Raw genomic sequence first — 19,946 nt, 5'->3', positions numbered from 1 at the left:
CATCAGAAATCCCCCCGCCAAAAGTTGGCTGGGTCGCGAGCCGTTGAGGGAACTCACCACCGGTCACACAGGTGCTTAGAGCCAGCCAATAATTGCCATCCTCTGGACACCTGGGATGAGCGAGGGGTCGGCGGACCAGCATAGTCGCACACTTAGTCACGGCGTCAAAAGCACGTGAGGCGTTTGCATATGCCATATTGGTCAATCGCATGGGAATATGCAAATTCCGACCTGACCGACCAATCAGCAGCATAAATCAAGTGCCACAATTGTCTGGAGTTTTGAGAAGAGTTACTCAACCGATTAGATCAAATGTGACACATCAAAGGCATTGGAATCCGGTTAGCACAACAAGTGTATATAGTTACTACAAAATTTTAATTGCTCTCGAAATGTTATGAAATGTTAGAATATTCTAGAAGTTAACAATCGTTGCATTTGTGTTGGGAAAATTCACTAAATTTCCTCACTGACTATGAAAATATGTGTAATAGGATGATGCATATAAACTTAAAGAATGAAATAGGTAAATAATAAAAAGAAAATAACACGAACCAAATTTTAATATAAATGTTTTATAAAAATTAAAAAAAAATTCAGTTTTTCAAACAGTTTAAGTATACAATAAAACTTTATTCCTGTCGTGGAAAAATTACAGCAAATATCCATTTACTAATTGAATTTTCAAAGTGTCTTTTAACGAATATCTGCATAACAAATCTATTCATCCATAGATAATGGCAAAAGCTTTCACATAAACACATTTCCTTCGGAAGAGGAGAAAACTGAAATTGATAGTTTTGATGGTTATGCAAGAGAAACAACTTGGCCACTCAGCGATGCAGCAGCGATTTAATTTCCATGTTTTTGTTATTTATTATTGTAAATTTCAAGGCTCTTCATATGCAATTGATGGTGTTGTCTTGGCCAGTTATCTATGCATTGGCAAATGACATCGTTAAGCAATGCCAATCCCACGGAAAGATAGTCAACCCGAAAAACAGGTTAAACGGAAAGTGAGCCCAAAGGCATATTTATGGGTTTTCTTAATGACGTTAAGTTGTTAAGTGTGGAATAAAGCGTATCTGTCTTGGTTTTTAATTGATTAGGTGAGGTTTGCATTTAACATCCGAATTGGTTAACCCAAGACCTTTATTTAATATGTGTAACCATAAAGCTATTAATATTAATTATTGAACATATTGATTTATTTAAAATAGTAGCTAGGATTATGCCAATAAGTCATAAGATTCAAAAGAGTTGATTATTGATGATATGGCCATCAATAGTAAATAACAGATTAATAAATAATTTTAAAAACTAATTTAAGACTGTAAGTTTGAGTACTTTTAAAAGAAACGAATGAATGTTAAAATTAAACTAATTTTTAGATTGAATTTTCAGCTAAATAAAAAGCTAACTTTTATTCCTCAAATCTGGTTTGCACAAATAAATTGAAAACGAATAAATTTCTGTTATGTCCCAAAATACTAATTCGCAATGTAATTTACTGAAAAAGTCATTTTTACTTATCTTAAAGAGTATTAAGTGTTCGATGATGTTTCTTTTGGCCAATTTTTACAATTCTGTATGTCTTGTCATTGGAATGATTTACCAATTTGTACACGGACAAGCGTTAAACGCCATTGACAAGCGTGGAGTGAGGGCTAGTGGATGGATAGTTGCACGCAACGAGTGGCTGCGTAGGTTTCCAGTTTTTAGTTTTTTGTCGCCTGTCTTTATGCCCCCAGCTTGTGGCGCACTTGATCGATCGGTTTTATCTTATGGCGCGAGTAGACTGTTCCGCATTTTATGGAGCGGTAATTACGCATGATTTCGACTTTCACTTTATGACAAGAAAAACCACACTTGACGCAATTTCTTTCAGCATGTGAAAAATGTTCGTCTGGCATGCATTCGGTATTGTTTTTCGGTCGCATCTGAGCTGAATTGACATTTGACATATTGCTGTTGTCAGGGTCTTCGGAGTAACATCTAAAAACACCAGCAGGAACACATCCATGTGGTTGTCAAGCCATGTGCCATGTTGCAACATTTCTCCGGTCTCCGCCCATCTGTTTCACTTTTATTTGGGCCGATTGTGAAATTGTCAATATGTTTTTATCGTTCCCGCTGGTTTCTTGACAAACTAGGAAGCGATTCGCCTGCTGGTTTGTGTAACCGAATCAGCTTTTGTAGCAAAATTCATGTAAATCTCAATTTTGTGTCGGTTTCCCTTCAATGATTTCTGCTGTGAAAACTGAGCCTCTTTCGAGTCTGTTCTTCGGGGCTGAGTAAACAAAGAGTCCTCCATTTTCGTCGCCAGTCTTTAATTAGCTCGTTGGCCACATGTGACGCTCTGCAGCGGCACCCTTTTCGCGGCGATCGTTCGAGATTTGTCATCAAGGGGCTGACATAATTACGGCCTGTTAGGAAATTAAATATGTCATTAAATACGCTTCTATAATATTTTCCTTTTCGGTTGGCATAATGATAAATGACCAGTTGTAGTAGGGCTTCTATCGGGGAAAGCCTTGGGTAATATGAAACCTTAGAAGGTCTTTGTGTTTATCAAAAAGTAAGTTATTATGAATTCGCGCAGAAGTTTGTCAAGCTGAAGGAAATAAAATATTGTAAAGTATTAAATCACAATATGCCTTAACATTTTAAACGTCATTAAATCATCTTTGAGTTAATAAGGAATAAGTATTCTAAACTCACTTACCCAGATAAGTAAACTGCGCTAAAGCTTAAATGGTTAATTATATTAAATAAGTGAAACACCACATTTACTGTTTTTCTATTCAGCTAATCGGATTACTGCAATTGGTTGAGATTATAATGAAAAGCAAATGAAATCTTTACACTAAACTGACATGTTATGTATATTATTATAATTAAAACAGTATAATCTTAACTACATTTTTGTTTGAATTTTTCACAATTTCTTAACAACAACGTTATTGTAAGATTGGTTCACTTAAAGTAGGATTATTTTCTATCTCAATTTAACTAGCATTAAAATAATAATAGTTTAGAGCAATAACTAAACAGCCAGAGAGTTTAGCATTTAGGTAGCAGTTAAAAGTCATTATTATCATGTTTTATTCATACTGACATTAAAATTTCATGGCTACCTCATCCTGGTTTTGCAAATTTCTCTTTTTTGCGTCTCAGGCTGTGCGCAGAGTTTTTCGCGCAGCATGGGATGAGTTGATGGCCCTTGTTCGGGAGCAAAGTGCAGTCCCTTGTTGGGGAGCGACTTCATCCAGCCTTCGTAGTTGTGGACCCACCGCAAGGAAATCGGAGCTGCACTTTTGTTTACTTTGGCAACTTATTTTTGTGCAAGACCATTAAAAAAGACGCTCATGCGGGAGGTCAAGCGATGGATGCACAAAAGATATATGTATATACATATATCCGAGGGTGGATTATTTCATGCTAATTTGGTGCTGCCACAATTGGATCAGCAGCTGGGGGCAAATGGATTTGTCATACTTGACTTTGCAAATCAGTGGATGAGTCATGCCCTGCAATTGGGGAAAAAAACAACTAAATTCAATTAGAATACAGACCGAACAATCAATAAGAAAGGGAAATTCTGGAACACACCTAAAAGTATGCCAAGAATTGTGAATTTTCCACCCAATATCTTTCTCTTTCGCCAGCTGAATTTCAATTATAATTTTCTCTCATTGCGATCGGGCTGCTGTGGCTGGTATTTTAATTTATGGATTATGATCACGACCTCCTCGTCTATTCATTTCAACCCCTTTCAGCGCCCACGACATTGGCATCCGCTGGTCTTTTGAAGCCGACAATAATTAATTGACAAATAAACGTAGCAGAAAACACAAAGCGACAAGTTTTGCGTTTGTTTTATATATACTTTTTCGTATCTACATGTAAACAAGCCAATTGTTGTTCATTGAAAGCGATATTTGAATTTGTTTTTTTCTTTTTTTTTTTTTTTTACATTCCCTGTCTGTTTGAGGTTGATTTAATCAACACACACTGAGGCACATTTGGGTTGGCTTTCGAAAACAGCTGATAATAGATAGGAGGTATATTTATTTACAGGGTGCTTTGTGCTGGGAATGCCGATGATTACTTAACGTATTCAACTCATTCATGCCTTGCTATTGTCTCCGATTTAAATTTCTTGGGGGAAATTTATGCGCATTTATAATAGTTTTATTGGAAAATGTAGTACGCTCGACTGACTGATCGTCTGTTTGTAATTGTTAATGAGCACTTGTGCGCGCCCCCGTCCTTTTACCCCCCTCGAACTTCGATTCAGCGATATAGTTTTATGTCTGGTGTTGAGTTTCATGAGGGGGCATATGTTTGCTTTGGTTGCAGCACGTGCACATGCGTTCCTTCTATCGGGAACTCGATCTTCATCCTGCCGGAAGCCTCGTCTTCAGGCCCTTCTGGCTCTATTTACCACCCTTGAAGTGGCGGAGGGTTGTTTATTTGGCCGGACAAAGTAGGCACTTGGTTTCCACTTGAACAGCTTCATTAGTTGCGGAGATAAATCAAAATCTGCAGTTGATTTACTTCCCAGATGGTCGGTGCTTATCTCTTTGATTTATGAGGATGGAGAGAAAAATATTACAAATATTTTTCAACAATTTAAAAATTGTTTCATATCAATGGGAACTTATCTATGACAAGGCTATATGATAGATGGATTTTTAAAACTTAAATAGTGTAATAAATATAAATGTGAATACAAATGCATTGAATGATGATCAAGTACGTTGTTTATAATTAGAACTTCGATGAGATTCAATTATAGGTTACAAATTTTTATAATTTGCAATCATAGATTGGGAAAAAATAAAGCATAACTAACCCGGAATTGTATTCAGTTTCCTAACGAGAATAATAATATAATAATATTTTAATGTAGAAACTATATTTATATGCTTAATGATTTATTACGACAAATGTAAAACAAAATGTGTTTATTTCAAATTTAAAGTTAAACAAGGATATCTGGCAATGTTAACTAGCAAAAATAATAAATATGTTCAAAAAATTGTTTGCTAGTAACAAGTTATAAAAGCAGATTTGAGTGGAAATTCAAACTGCAAACTATAACTCAATATATCCTTAAGTACCGCATCCACTTCAATCTTATGGTATCCAACGGTTTGCACTTGCCGCGCCACAGATGGCGGCATCACCCGTATCCGTATCCACATCCATGAAGTCCATGATGTCGCTCTCGATTTCACTTTTTGCTCGCGCTCCCCTTCTTTTTGGGGTTAACTCTGCGATGCACATTGTATAATGTTCAGTGCGCTACTTCGTGCGTTTTCGGGCGCTTTTCATTCTTTTCACTCGGATACACCCCGAAGATACTCTGGGAGGTGCCCTCTCACAGATACTCTCGCACACACAGAGGCCTCGTCGCTTTGTAGTCGTCGCTTCGCCTCTTTACCAGTGTATTTGTTGTTGTTGTTGTTTCGTTGTATTTCGGACTGTCGTGGCCCGCTCGCGTATTTTCATTTTCAGTCAGTCTCCTTGGGCTGGTGCAACTGTGAAAATGTGCGCTGCGTGTCGGTTGTGAAGAAAGCCTTGCCTTGATTATTATTTCCATATATATTTTATTTTCCGTTTCACATTTCGCTTAATTTGTTTACGCGTTCGTTGTTCGTCGTTCGTTCTTCGTTCGTCTGGTGTGAATAATAAAATAATAAACTCGTAGATACTTTGTGTGACGCAGCAGCCCAATCAAATTGGAATCACTTAAACGGCATTAATTGTGCGTGGGCCAAGCCCCACTGAATTACCATTACCCCGAAAAAAAAATACTCGTTAAATTGGCCATCTTAAGTGCAGCAGCAGCCGAGAGTGTGTGTGCGTGTGTTTTGTTAGTGTCCGATACGAACAAAGGAACAAAAGTTCTCTTTGACAGCGAACTTTTTGGGATTATCTAATACGCAATCTGTTTTGGGTAAAGTAAACGCCAGCATTTAACAATTATTTATGAGTTTTCTGCAGTAGGAAATGAGATCATCCGGAGTCAGGGCAAATATCTAATCGGCGTTTTCGGTTGTCAGTTGCATTTCTACCAGCTTAAAGGCTTATCTTATCATCAGGCATGCCAAAAGCGTTTATTTACGCCAAATCAAAACGTTCGGCATTCCTGATAAGCTGCTGTCGCCTGTCAGTGGCGACTGTATCTTTGCATTTGCATCTGGTTCTGTTTTTAGCCAGCTTCGCAAATAGCTTTGACCTTTTCGCTAGCCAAAAGACTTCCGCGTCGATATGCACACATGCGTTTGATGATTTCGTAATTACAATCGCCACAAAATAGAAACAGCATATCTGTATCTGCTGCAACTACAGCCGCATCTGTAGATGCATTTCCTTGGGTTGCCTCATTTAATTGGCGGGCATCATGTACTCCACAGAAAGAGTTTTTACGCTAGCATTTTCTATGCGCAATGTAGGCCAGAAAGTACATTGAACTAGAGTAAAATGCTTTCGTTCCCCTAGAACAATGTGGAAAAAATATATATGTATATACATATGTTTATATTTATATATATATATACTAGTAGGAGAATGCTTGCTTATAAGTCGTTTTAGGGGAGTACCACTTCCATAACATCAGTTTGAAAATTGAAAAATTTAACTTTTTATTCTAAAAATGTAAAAAATATCCCTTGAGCTTAAAGGCATGCACATTACTTACCAATCGCTGATTGATTCATCGATTCAACCCTTTGTAGATAGTTATTTTATTCTCCTCTTTGCTGTGCCAACACCTAAGTAAACATTTTGGAAGAGTTCAAAATGTGATTGAACCTGAACGTACACCTTGCTCCAACGGGGAAAAACTGTACTTTCGCATCTCGGCTACATGCGCTATTTATTTTATTTTTGCCCCGGCAATTGCAAGGTGCAAAGAGAAATCCAAGTGAGCTGCGTGCGAAATCGAAACGCAACTGCAGTTTTCACAATATTTTGCAGTGCGTCGTCTCCTTTACTTTATGTTTACGATTATGAATTCAAGAACTTCATGGCTGATGGCAAATACAAGGCAGCTGGAGCGTGGCCATGGACAAGTTGCCGCCGTGTTTATCGGACCTGCTTAAATGCCGCTTCGATGCGAGAGCACTTTTCTTTCGTTTTATTCCTCCTTGTGGCAGAGTGGTGTTGGTTTTTATTTTGGCCGCTTGCCAGATGTGGCAAGCCGTTTGGCATTTTCCGAGCCAGGTCCTTGGTGCGCCTGAGCACTTCTCGGTGGCATTCTGCCCGCTCCTCAGACTTTCCCTTTTTCGATATTAGCCCACAGTCCTGAGGGTTTCTTTTTGCGCATTTGGCCCCTGTGGGTGGTTTCCATTTAGCAAGTCTTTGTCTGCAACTTTACACTAAGGAAAAAGCTGGTTTTGAAAAGCCAGAATACTGTTTTTGGAAAATATATGTGGTTTAACGAATGTTTTTCTTGAAACTCAGTAAAAGTCATTTCTATCTCACTAAAATTAAATAAAACAAACAAATTTCCTTTTTCAAATACGTAAACGAAATGTTTTTTTTAACATTTTAAAATAATAATTTTTCTGTTTTAAAACGTGTGCCTAAATTGAGAATGATTTCTTAAGTGTAGTCGAAAAGACAGTCAACATTCAAGCTATTTTTGGGCGTGTCCAAGACAAATGCAAGTGTTATTATAGTTGCACTTCCCTGCTATATAATATTAATACAAATATTATCTTTTGCTGATGTCAGGCATCAAATATGCCAGATATATCATATAATCTCATTATGCCAAGCACCTGGTGGATCTTTGTTTTTTTTGGCAAGCTCATGTGCGCTCTAGATAGATTTCAATAGCAAACATTATGACACATGCTCGCCAAAAGTCGGACGACAAGTTAATAATAATGAACTTGGCTAAGTTTTTTCGGCTGGCGATTTAAATATAGACACCTGCGAACCTGGCCAAAGCTTCAAGGCAAAAGCCCCGTTCAGCAGGGAAAGCCATTTCCGTTTTTTGGAACAGCAAAACTGTTTTGGGCGGAAGTGTTAGCCCATAAATTAGGCTCCTTGAGGGTTTGCCACTAACGCTTTTGCTAACGAGCTCCGACTGCAGTTAATTTGCGCGCTAACAAGGCAAAGGCAAAGGCAAAGGAATTGCATTCGAGGTTGGCCCAAACCGCAGGGGCATAAATCGCCGATGGCAACACCCAACTGCAGTTTTTGTTTAGGCTGTTTTGTTTTTTTTTTTGTTTGTGTAGGGGATAATTTTAGGCGTTTAGGCATTTTTCGTTGAAACTCCGCATTAAAAGTTTTGGGAAAACATAAAAGTCTCGAGCCGTATGCAGAAAACTCGTAAATTATTTTTATATGCTTCCCACACCGAAATCGAATCAACAGACACAAAACTTTTTGTGCGCTGAACAGTGTAGCATACACACTCTGGGTTATTTATATATATAAAACTTGGTCCATGTGTCGTATAGAGAGAAAACTTACGCATCAAGCATAACAACATTTATAAATAGAGGAAAACTACGAAGAAATCAAAATGAAAAGTGCAGCATAGAAAACAAAACCGAAGGAGATCCAAACAAAATGTGCAACCAATCAATGGAGTTTAACCCCTTAAAAAAAGAGCCAATAACTAAAAATATATAGAAAAGAGTGAAGCGAAGCCAAAAAGAGACTCTGCCAAGAACTTGGCAACATCGCAGCGTTGGTCCGCAGAGGACTGGCCAAAAATAAACCGGCAGCAACATTCGCTTGCAACTAGATGTTGTTGCTGTTGCTCGCCTTCATCATGCGATTCGTAGACATTTCCAAACGCTGTGCGGCCTGCTCCAGGGCCGGAATCGATTGCCCGCACAACGGCAGCAGCAACAACAGCGATGCCAACGGCAACACTGCCTGCTGGCAACATGTTGCCGGTGCCACCAGCAACAGCAGCAGCACCAGCAGCGGCTGCGACAGCAACAGCTCCTCCAAGGAGAATTACTACGTGCCACAACAGCAGCAACATCGTCTGAGGGCAAAGCCCACCAGCAACATTGGCGTGACCCCGCAGCAACTGGAGCAGATACGCTTCTACCAGCGCATGCAGCAGCAGCAATTGCAACTGTTGCAGCAGCAATTGCTGCAGCGGCGACGCCTGCAACAACAATTGCTCGAACAGGGCGTGCCATCGCCTCCCGCAACAACAACTGCTTCAGCGGGCCTCACATGCAATCAACAGTATTTGCGACAGCAGCGACTGCAGCAGCAACAGCAGCAGCGATATGTGGACCACAACAGCAACAGCAACAATGACAATGACTATCTGAACAACTATCTCAACAACAATATTAACCATCAAAACAATGGCAAAGTTGTGGGCCAAGGTGCGCAGTTGTTAAGTCTTAGCTTTTAACCCAAAATCTATAATATGTATACCTACTTAAATATATGTTTATAGGTAATACGCAAAGTAGGAACATATTTAACTCTTTTTTCTTAATATTTATATTCATTTATTAAAAAGTAAAATGACTTATTGATTGACGACAACAGTATATAATGTAAATGCAGGAGTTGGAGTAATTTTATTTATTATACAAATATAAACTCATTGATAAAGAATAAGATTTTCAAGCCATTAACCACATTTATAAACTGTTTTTACATACCATTAATTTTAATATTAAGAATCCTTTTATTAAAGTCACATTTTTATAATATTTAGTTCATTTAATTCCTTTTAAGCTATACAAGTTTTCTTAACATTTCTTAGTCATTAATAGGTAATTGGCTTAATTTACTTTGTCTGTGTGCGTTAAAGCATACTATTACAATGTCTCTGCCTGCGAAAAAGCGTCGTTAATATTGTTTTTTCTTGGCTTCGCCCTGACGCAACCTCTTGAACATCTCACATCTCGAGACGGGCTTTTGTAATTTCAATTAACTTTAATTGAGCTACGAGAGGCACTGGGCCTGGCCATTGCTCCGATGCTGGACCACCCTCCCAGCACGACGGCTATATGCATCCCATATCTACACACAAAATGCATTAAAAAAATATTTTTATTTGTCCGTAATCTTGCACTGGCCCAAATATGAAATGACTTTCCATTTCATATTTATATTTTTTTTTTTTCCATTTTGTTTTGCCGGGGAAGGGAGAGGATGAAAGATAGCCGGGCGGGAAAGACATGTGCTTTGCCACTTGTCGGCTGTTGGAAAAGTTCCCTCAGACAGAGGGAAATCTTTTGGAAAACATAATCTCTTGTGTCTACACATTCTGGGAGGTGGCGGCCGGATCCCCCCTTTTTTTCTAGCATTTGATTTGTTTATGCGCCGAGTTAATTTTAAATTTAAATTCTGTACCCGATACCACAATGAATTGCATAAGGAAAGTTGGCTGGCAAATGCAATGCAATCGATAGCAATGCGGCAAAAGAGGGGGTTTTCCTAAGCACTGAATTACCGCCCTGAGACATGCAATACCATCAAGTTTAACCTTTAATTGCCGCTGGCGGACTGGCATTGCATGTGGCATGAAGCGCCTCGCAACATGGGAAAATGTCACATTTTCCAATTGAACTTTTTAGGCGATGGCACAGAGCGATCCGATCCGATCCGATCCGATTCATGGGTGTGTGTGTGTTTTGAATCGTAAAAATCTCTCAGACGTATAAAAATAATTTTAACAACTTTCGTTTTGGAAGGAAAGAAAGAAGAAGGAGGGACGGGAAGCTGTCATCCAGATAGTGTCATTCTTATTTGCTAGAACAGGACTGGCATCGTAAAAATTAATTGAAACATGCCAACAATAGATGGGCGCCTCCGTCAGTCAGGTTTTTACGATGCCGAAATGTGTGGCACGCTAATGTCCATTAGGGGACGGAAAGTGCAAATGAGAATGGGGATAGATCATTAGCGGGAGTTAGTTTCGCCCCGCTGCTGTGGCATCTTAATTGAGCCAAGTTCAGTGTCAATGCCGATTAGACAGCATTGATAGACCCTTAAATGGGATTAACGAGGTATTTTAATCAGCGAAACTAATCTGTCCGTACCCTAAAAACAATGAGTATTTTGAATTATATCCTTGGGTTACAATATTGAAGTAAACTATACTATATATAAATGCCGTTTAAGATCAATTAAATAAACATTCAAGATCAGGATTGAAAGATTTTAATTATTTATTTAAAGAGTTGCTTTAAGTGGCACTACAATAACATACTTGAGTTTTTATATAGAAGCTAAAATAAAATAAAATAATATATAATTATTATCCTGAATGACCAACAAATAAAACAATAATGATAGGATCTGATTAGTAAATGTTATAAATTGGAATATCTTAATTATTTATTTAAAGAGTTGCTTTAAGTTGTACTTTAAGTATTAAATTAACCACTTATTTATTATTACTGTTGTTACTCTCTTTGCAGGAACCAAACTTCGACGTGGCATGACAGAATTCTCAACAAACAACGATCACGGCAAACCGCATTTCACCGCATCTCAGCAGAAACCGCTTCAGAACTCACCCATTCACCAGCAAGCATTCACCCCATCCAATCCCAACTCTCACCCACATTTGCTTCAACGCTTGGCCCAACAGCAACAGCAGCAGCAGCAGCATCAACGTCCACATAAATTTCAGCAGACCCTGCCCTTCAGCCAGCTAAACAACGGCAACAACACGGCTGCCCACATTCTGCCCGGATCATCGCCACATTCCCCGCTCAGCTACCGGAATCCGCTGAACAGTCCCAGCAACTCGCCGTTCAGCAACACGGCGCAGACGACGACGACGATTGGGAAGCGGTACCAGCAGCAACAGCTGACCGATCGCCTGCTGCAGCAACAACACCTGCAGCAGTGCCAGCAGCAGCAACTGCAATCGCTGGGCAGCGATGCGGAGGAGGATGCCGCCGGCGAGGAACTGAGCGAGGAAAGTCTCAAGCAGAATGTGGCCATTGTGCTGAGCAACTTGGATCGCTACAACAACGCGTTGCGCAGCATTATCCTGAATGAGCAGGTGAGCAGCAGCATCATCACTCCCAGCGACAGTCTACTGTTTGGCGAGGATTCGGGCGGTCTGCTCTATTGCGACAACGACAACGACAACGCCAGCAGGAAGCACCAGGGCAACAATAACTTTCTTCTGGGCAAGATGGCAGCCACACCGGAGTCGGACTACAACAGCAATGCGACCACGCCAGGCGCTCGCAGCAACGAGCAACAGTTGCAGCAGCAGCAGCAGCAGCAGCAACAACTTGGGGTAGGTGGGATGCTTTGTGGTGGTGGCGGGATGCGGGAAACTACTAATGGCGGTGGCAACAATCTCAACTGCTCGTTGGCCTCGTCGCACGACTTTACTCACGACAATTCCGATTATCAGTGGTTCCTGGACTACGGCTATCGAGATGGCTGTGGCGGCATGCAGCGCAGCGTGTTGAGTTCCCTCTCGGCCTCGTACAACGCCATGGGGGATCTGATCTACTACGAGGATCTGGCCAAGAATCTGGATGCCAATCTGGCCGAGGTGGATATGGAGAGCTTTCGGGCCGAGGACATACATTCCCTGCTCTCGCAACTGCCCGCTTATTGCAAGAGTCTGGGCGGGGCCAACAGTCGCCTGCAGCAATCGTTGCTTCTTCAGCAGCAGCAACAACAGCAGCAGCAGCAGCTGCAACAGCAACAAATGCTGCATTGCAGCAACATGTTGCCGCACAACATGTCGCAGACGTCGACCACCTCCACCAACGAACTGATCGACAACTCCTTCTGCAAGTCGGAGCTGCTCTTTTCGCCGGTGCGGGAGTCGCACATCTCGGTGGACTCACTGGACATGGACGCCTATCCGGATGACGGCGAGATCATACTCACCTGCAACAAGGACAACTACACGATCGCCTTCGAGGGCAGTGTGCTCTACTCGGACGACAGTTTCTATGGTAAGTAATTGGAGTATTCACCTGGAAGTCCTAACTCACAGTCATCAACTTTGATTTATAGCGGAACCAAGTGACATTGCCGCCAGAAACAAACAGAACTGCATCAACTTGCACAGCAATCTGGAGGACATTGTGAAGCGCAACAAGGCCCTGGAGGTATCCATGTCGCGTTCTGCCCAGGCCTTCCAGCCCCTCTGCCCCAATTCGCCCAGGGGACAGGCGGCCACAGCGGCAGCAGCCAAGCTACAGCGGTAGGTCCACCGAATCATACACACTCCGCACCAGATTCGCTCATAATTCCCAGGATTGGTTGTTGTCGGGAAGGGGTTGGCTACTATTAACTGATTACTGGTTACATCTGTCACTTAAAAGGCACCATCCTAAAGAGTCTTTTGTTTTTAAATAAGGACAAGAACCATTTTAAAATATTAGTTTGTCTTAGTTAAACTAAATGGTAATCAAAATCCGCCTCTAATTGCTTTCGGAAAGGGGATTGCTACTTTTATTTGGTAATATAGAAAAATCTTTCAATATAAGTATGAAAATTATACACATAAATAATTAAGCAATTATAAACATACAGTTTAGTCAGTTTAAGGAGATAGCTATACGACTCTCAAGATAAAGTAAACTAAATATGAGATAACTAATAGATTGGCTGTTACGTGCAACTGCTGAATGCCAAACGTCATCATCAAGACCGGCGGATGTTACACATTTTCCCCTTCCTTGCGGTTTGTTCTCATTGCAGTCGTGTGTGGGGTCATTTCAATTGAATTCAATTTAGTTCCATTTGCCTGCCGCCGGCTGAAATGTTAGCGTATGCCAGCGTTTAGAGGGGAAATTTCAAATGGGAACTGGGTCTTTTTGGCGTATATTCCACGCGAGCATATGCTAACCTTCAAGGATTTTTGCCTTTGGGTTGCTCAAAGTTAATCGCTCAAGAAAAGCAATTACGGGATTAGCCCGCACACCAACTCATTCACAAAACGATTAGACAGGACAACAGAGAAAACCCTAAAATATTATGCAAATAAACCCAGGCCAGACGCCGTCAGGTAAAATAAGTCATAAAACCCGGCAGCAACCAATCCACATACTTCCTACCTAAATAAACCAGAAAACCAGAAAAAAGAAAACCTTCCGCCAACAAAATTGTAATCCCAAACGCTCGACGTGTCTGTTGTGGTAAAGACGCTCGTTATTGCTTGTTTCGCCCGCCCACAGGTATCCGTCTGGGAACAATAACACGGAGACCATCACCCTGACCCGGCACCTACCACAGTGCTCCGTGCGCAAGAGCAGCAGTCTGCCCAATCTGCAGAGCGAGGAGTCCATGGCGGGTAGCTGCCCGGAGGAACAGCCACCGGGGACAGGTGGTCAGCAGGCGGTGGCGCCACTGAACGTCTCCCAGGCGATCAGCACCTCGACCATGGAGTCGTGCAAGTCGCGGTCCAGGAATCTGCTGCCCATGTGCCAGATGCCCATATCGATCAGTGTGTCCGTTTCGGAGCGACTGCAGCAGCAGGCCCAGGATCAGCAGCAGGTGCCCATCCAGCAGCTCACACCCACATCCCAGCAGTCACAACAGCAGCTTCAGCTTCAGCAGCAGCAGCAGCAGCAGCTGCACCACCACTCGCACCACCATCGCCACAAGCATCGCTGCACTTGCTCGCAGGAGAGCCAGAACTTCCACATTTCCGGATCGGCCTCCTCGGGCAACTCGTCCAATCCGCCGGCCTTTAATCTAGTCAAGTTGTTCATCAAGCAGAAGAGCACCAACAGCAGTGGCGGGCAGGAGGACTTGGGGGCCCAGGCCAGTGCGCACACCTGCATGGACGTCTCCTCCGGCTGCTGGCCCTCCAGCGATGCGGCCAGCTCGAGCAGCGGATCCCTGGAGCAGCGGCTGCGCAAGAAGAGTATGAACGACTCGGGCAAGGGATCGGCAGTGAGTCGCCACGACGAGGAGGAGCACTATGCGGAAACGGAGACGCCGCGGCGGCAGCTGAGAGCCCGACCCGAGGCAGTGTTCTACGAGGACGTGGCCACGTCCAGTTCGACGGGCTCGTTGACGGCGACCAACTCACCGGCGCATCGTCGTCGCAGCATGCCGCTACGCAATCCCCAGCTGTACCAGCTGGCCGCACAGGTGTCCACCGGCAGTCAGTTGTCCTCGGAGGCCAGCACGGAGCAGCTGACCCAGGTGCCCCGGCGAGCGGAGGCGGGCTGTGGGTCCAGCACTCGTCCATTGTCGTGTGCCTCCAGCTCCGAGATGATCACACGCTCGATGCAGACATCCTGCGGATCTCTGAGCACCACCCGGAGTAGCCTGAGCGATCGCTATCGCTGTGTGCCACCCTCGTTCCTCGAGAAACTCAACAACCTGGGCGAGCAGCGACAGGCGCCCATTTACGTGATCTATCCGAACTATGCCCTGCCCGATTTGGGATTCGTGAAGACCAATGCCAGCTCTGAGGTGATCTTCTCGCCCTTCAACTACAAGATGACGCTGGATGGAGCTGGAGCTGGTAGCACCAGCAGTTCGGGATCGCTGAAGAAGCAGCGCAGCAACAACCAGAGCGTGAGCGAGGATGAGATCCTGAAGACGCTGGACTACAAGCACATTGCCGACTGGCAGTCACTGGCCACTCTGCTGCCGACGGAGTACCGCCGGCGGCTGCAGCACATTCCGGAGGTCAAGCAGCTAGTCAGGCAGCTGGATGCGGAGCTGTCGCAGCGTCCGCTCTTCTGCATGTCGCCACCGCTGCGCCGGAATCGCACGCACATCTGTGACTGCGCCAAGTACTTCCAGGAGCAGGGTCAGGGCCACGGGCAGGGGCAGATCCAAATGGACGAGGCCTCCAGCTCGGGTTCGAGTCAGCCGCCCAGCTCCGGCTACCGTGGCTCGTCCACGCTGCTCACCGACTCCGAGCTGGATGTTGATCCGCTGAAGCAGATGTATGTGTACCAGTACGATCAGCAGCGCATGGATTCGGGCGTGGAAACGAGTCCCGGCAGTCAGTTGACCCCCAACCCGCCGCAGCCCATGCCGCGGAGCATCCTGCGCAAGGCTCACTCCGCGCAGGCCCGCAACAAGCGCAATTCCATGATCGAGGCCCAGCAGACGCAGAAGCTGAGCAAGCTGGAGAAGCGTCGCAGTCTGCAGGAGCCGCCGCACAACTACGCACTGGGCTCCAACGACGAACTGGCCGACGTCTTCGAGGAGGAGGAGCACAGCCAGCACCGGGAGCAGCCGGTGAAGCAGAGGCTTTCCCGCAAGGATCTGGATGCCAGGGCTCGGGCCGAGAACTTCCTGGCCTCGTTGCCGCGCTCTGAGCTCAAGTACTATGCCGAGATTGCCTCCATCCTGGAGTCCTCCGGCGAGCAGGTGGCCTACGATGCCGCCGCCCTTAAGAAGGAGGTGAGCCGGGTGCTGAGTCAGCAGAAGAAGGTGTCCTTCAATGACGAGGGCGTGGCGGCCGGCCTGCAGCCGCATGCCAAACGCTTTGCCACTCCCCCCAACTCCCCCAACATCTCTGTGGCGACACTGAAACGCGAAACATTGGACGTGCTGGAGCAGCGCAAAATCGAGAGCAATCGCTTCAAGCGCCTGCAGATCCAGTGGGAGCTGATGAGCAAGGACTCCAGCATGCTGAAGGAGCTGGCCAGCGAGGCGGCCACCAAGAGCGGCGGCTCCACGCCCACCTCCGTCAACTCGACGGGCTCCAACTCGGCGCCAAGGTCAAGGATTCCACGGCCAGTGAGCTACCCAGCGGGCAGGTCAGTATTCTATATACTAAATTCGCGGTATGGAAGTGCAAATCGGTCAATTAAATAAAATAATAAACCGACTTGGAAATCCCTTGATGAAACTTACAAAATTATTTATTTTGAAAATGTTTTATGTTTACAAAATGTATTTCTTTTCATTTTTCGGCAAACCATCCGCCCCCATCCTTGCGTGAAATTATTATTTTGCATGATGTTGATTTGTTGTTTGTGGGCCTCTGATGCTTAGAAGTTCCACGCCCACTTCGTCACGTACTGCCCCCGTTATGGCCACGCCCTCACCGGCTCGGCCCGCCACCCCCAAGACTGTCACTAAAAGCCACAACAAACCCGGTCTTTTTACCTCCCCCCGCCCAAGCAGGCTCACCAGCGCCCAGGAAGCAGCCGGCGGCTCCGAGGTCAGCACTCGATCGCCCAGCAGGATGGTGCAGCCGAAACGTTACAGCCTGGCCGGCACGACTACGCCCACTTCCGCCACACCCGCTTCGGCCAGGGCGCGTACGCCCACCAATCGAGTGGCGGTCACCGCGCCAAATACGCCCAAACGTCAGGCGGTTACCCCATCGCCCAGGTAAGTGATGATGTTTGGAGGTGAAAGCTACATAGCAAGGATGATCTTTTCAAAATTATTATTACTTATGTTTTTGAGTTATATGCTATTCATTAATAATATGGCATGTTGAAGTTTATATACCCTGGCAGCTATTTTAATAGAATTTTCTTTAAAACGACCATGTTTTGATTTAGAAGCGTATACGTTAGGAAACAACGAAGCTGAATTTTTCGTTTGTTCCTATGTCAGCTATATGGTTTCGATGTCCGATTTTAATAGAACTTAAATTCGAACTCTAAAATAATTAATCAATCTTATATCTTAAAGCACATTCGTTTAAATTAAAAAAAAAATAAAAAAATTAAGTCATATTTTTTTTATTTATATTTTTTACTTCGTGAAATAAAAGGAGACTGTAACTGACTGAAAATATAATAATGCTCTGCTAGGGTATATTGAATAACTTCGAAATCAGATAACAAAAGCCCATTTTAATCAAACATAAAAATATTTTCATTACTCAGCCTGACAATGTGGTTAGATAACAAGTACAAATTTGTATTAAACATAATAGCAATATTATCAGCCTTAAAATGTGGTTTCCAAGCCCCTTACATTCCCAAATAATATATGACCCATATTTAATACCCTTATTCATTTTCAGACCCACCTCGCGAGTGCGTTGAGCGTCCACACGAGTCCAAGCGTCCAAGTCATCCCAATTAGTCAACGGCAGACAACAGACAGCAAACCCCAAACACCCCAAGAAACAAAAAAGAAAAAAAGGCCAAAAAAGAATACTTATTCAAAACAACAAACAATGCAACATTGTAAAATTCTAGACTAAGGCTTTGTGTGCGGCTCGATTGCTTAGTTACTGTTGGCCCGGAAGTGATATTAAGATGGGAGAGCAGGGATCAGTGATTAGTGATCAGTGATCAGTGATTAGGGATCAGGGATCAAGGAGCGAGAACTGATAGCGAGATGTGCTGGTATCTTTTGATTGATTTTGTTGTCCTCATTTGCGGTAGAGCAGACGTCTGCGAGAAGTAGCTAAATTTTCTTTTTTTACAAGTATATATAATGAAATCTATACATATGCCAAGTACGCGTAAATTAAACAAATATTTTGATGTATATACACACACATACGGTATACAAACATATATGCGTAGACTCGCTTTTCCACTAGCTACTCAAAATGAAATGACAAAGAAAACTTTGCTACCCACAGAAAAAAGTACTAAAGTGTATAAAATATTTTCTATACCCTATGCAAAAAGGCATACACAGTCAATACTCGAGCAGCAGCAACCACAGTAGTGGTCTACAATACACAAACTACTTGAATCATACCAAGCTGGGCAGAAAAATATGATATATTGGGTACCCATATACAATAAATGAAAAGCTCAAGAGCGGATCCAATCGATATTACGCCCCGGGTGCATTAGAATAAACTTATTTTGTTGCTTTTTCCATGCTCACGCTGATCCTCTCCCAAATTGAAAAAAAGGAGAATATTAAGGAAAGAATTTTCCATATGGCCTTTAACTCTAAGCGATTGGTTACAGAATGCTTCGCAGTTTTTAATTTGGATTTACTTGCAAACTCATTTATGTTTGCGTTTTATGCTGGGACTTTCTTTTCATTTATAACGAGCTTATGCTGTTGAGCCCTGGCTCAAAAGTGATTTCAAATTGTACGATATATGTTTACCGCTATACCTACTATTAATCTTACTATTCATTTGTATCTATTTAATGCCTATCACTCTGTCTATGACATAACTTTAATTGGTTATTTAACTGCTGGAAGACATCGTCTAATTTATAAGTCAAACACTTTTCTATCCTTAATTGTATAGCTATTATAGCTATTCTTATTGTATCATGTACAAGCGGAAGAAACACATATTATAGATTTGCGGGAGAATTTATCACCGAATGGATATGCGGGAGTATATTATGTAATAAACCGAAAATAAAAAATGTATAAAAATACAAAATCAATAAAAATATTAATAAACAAGCAAAAAGTATTACGAAAATAAAGTTGAATTCGTTGTTTTTTTCTACTTTTAAAGGGACGGTGCAGCCATAGGCTAAAATGTTAATAAAAGTATGGTTAAATCTATTTAATTTTAAAAGAATAAGTTTCTTTGGTTTTTGCAATTTCAGCTTTATTAAACAGTTTTGAACAGTTCGTCTCAAACTGTTATTTAGTTTCTATCAAAAACTTTCAAACTGTACACACTGTATAACAGCCCGCGTTATCTTGTAACAGTTACCATAAAACTGTATTTTTGTTATACATTGTCGTATGAAACCATTTCCCTTATTTGCTTCATGAGTTATTGGAATATACTAGATGTGTTTAAATGAGGATGTAAAACACAGGCATTTTAAATTTTTTTGAGTATAAAAGAAAAACTGAAATTTTTGAGACGACTCTTAAACCGGTTAAAGAGTATTACTTATTACTTATCAAAATCTTTACTTCAGTAAATAAAGAGCGAACTGTTAGTTTTTAATTTACAACAAAAAATATTGTAGTATTTTAAATTTGCGGCATTTCTAAAACAATCTCACAAGTTTGTATAAATACTTAATTTTATGTTAGACTATTAAGTATTATGCCTTTTAAAATTCAAGTTGTGTGGCAAA

At 42.5% G+C, this 19,946-nt stretch overlaps 1 protein-coding gene and 1 long non-coding RNA gene across 8 annotated transcripts in view; one reads left to right on the top strand and one right to left on the bottom strand.

Moving 5' to 3' along the window:
• Window positions 1-19,334, top strand: part of LOC128266782 (uncharacterized) — a 42,397-nt gene extending 23,063 nt beyond the window's left edge. For 2 of the 7 annotated variants that reach the window (XM_053003566.1, XM_053003567.1), the window contains exons 2-6: window positions 11,427-12,938; window positions 13,000-13,189; window positions 14,133-16,718; window positions 16,957-17,298; window positions 17,945-19,334. In XM_053003566.1, coding sequence (XP_052859526.1) covers window positions 11,427-12,938; window positions 13,000-13,189; window positions 14,133-16,718; window positions 16,957-17,298; window positions 17,945-17,966 — 4,652 coding nt within the window. In that variant the 3' untranslated portion in view covers window positions 17,967-19,334. Of the gene's footprint in view, window positions 1-5,545; window positions 5,971-8,480; window positions 9,375-11,426; window positions 12,939-12,999; window positions 13,190-14,132; window positions 16,719-16,956; window positions 17,299-17,944 lie in introns of those variants that run through there. The other 5 variants (XM_053003564.1, XM_053003565.1, XM_053003560.1 and 2 more) reach the window with 5 other exon arrangements.
• Window positions 1,479-5,380, bottom strand: LOC128266791 (uncharacterized). Its single transcript, XR_008269114.1, has 3 exons — window positions 5,127-5,380; window positions 3,119-4,584; window positions 1,479-2,426 (listed from the first exon to the last, which is right to left on the bottom strand). It is a non-coding gene; the product is annotated as an uncharacterized LOC128266791 (long non-coding RNA).
• Window positions 19,335-19,946: the final 612 nt, after the last annotated feature.

Source organism: Drosophila gunungcola, chromosome 3R (assembly GCF_025200985.1).
Source record: "Drosophila gunungcola strain Sukarami chromosome 3R, Dgunungcola_SK_2, whole genome shotgun sequence".
In the NCBI taxonomy this organism is placed as follows: domain Eukaryota; kingdom Metazoa; phylum Arthropoda; class Insecta; order Diptera; family Drosophilidae; genus Drosophila; species Drosophila gunungcola.
This window is presented reverse-complemented; position numbering and strand designations above follow the sequence as displayed.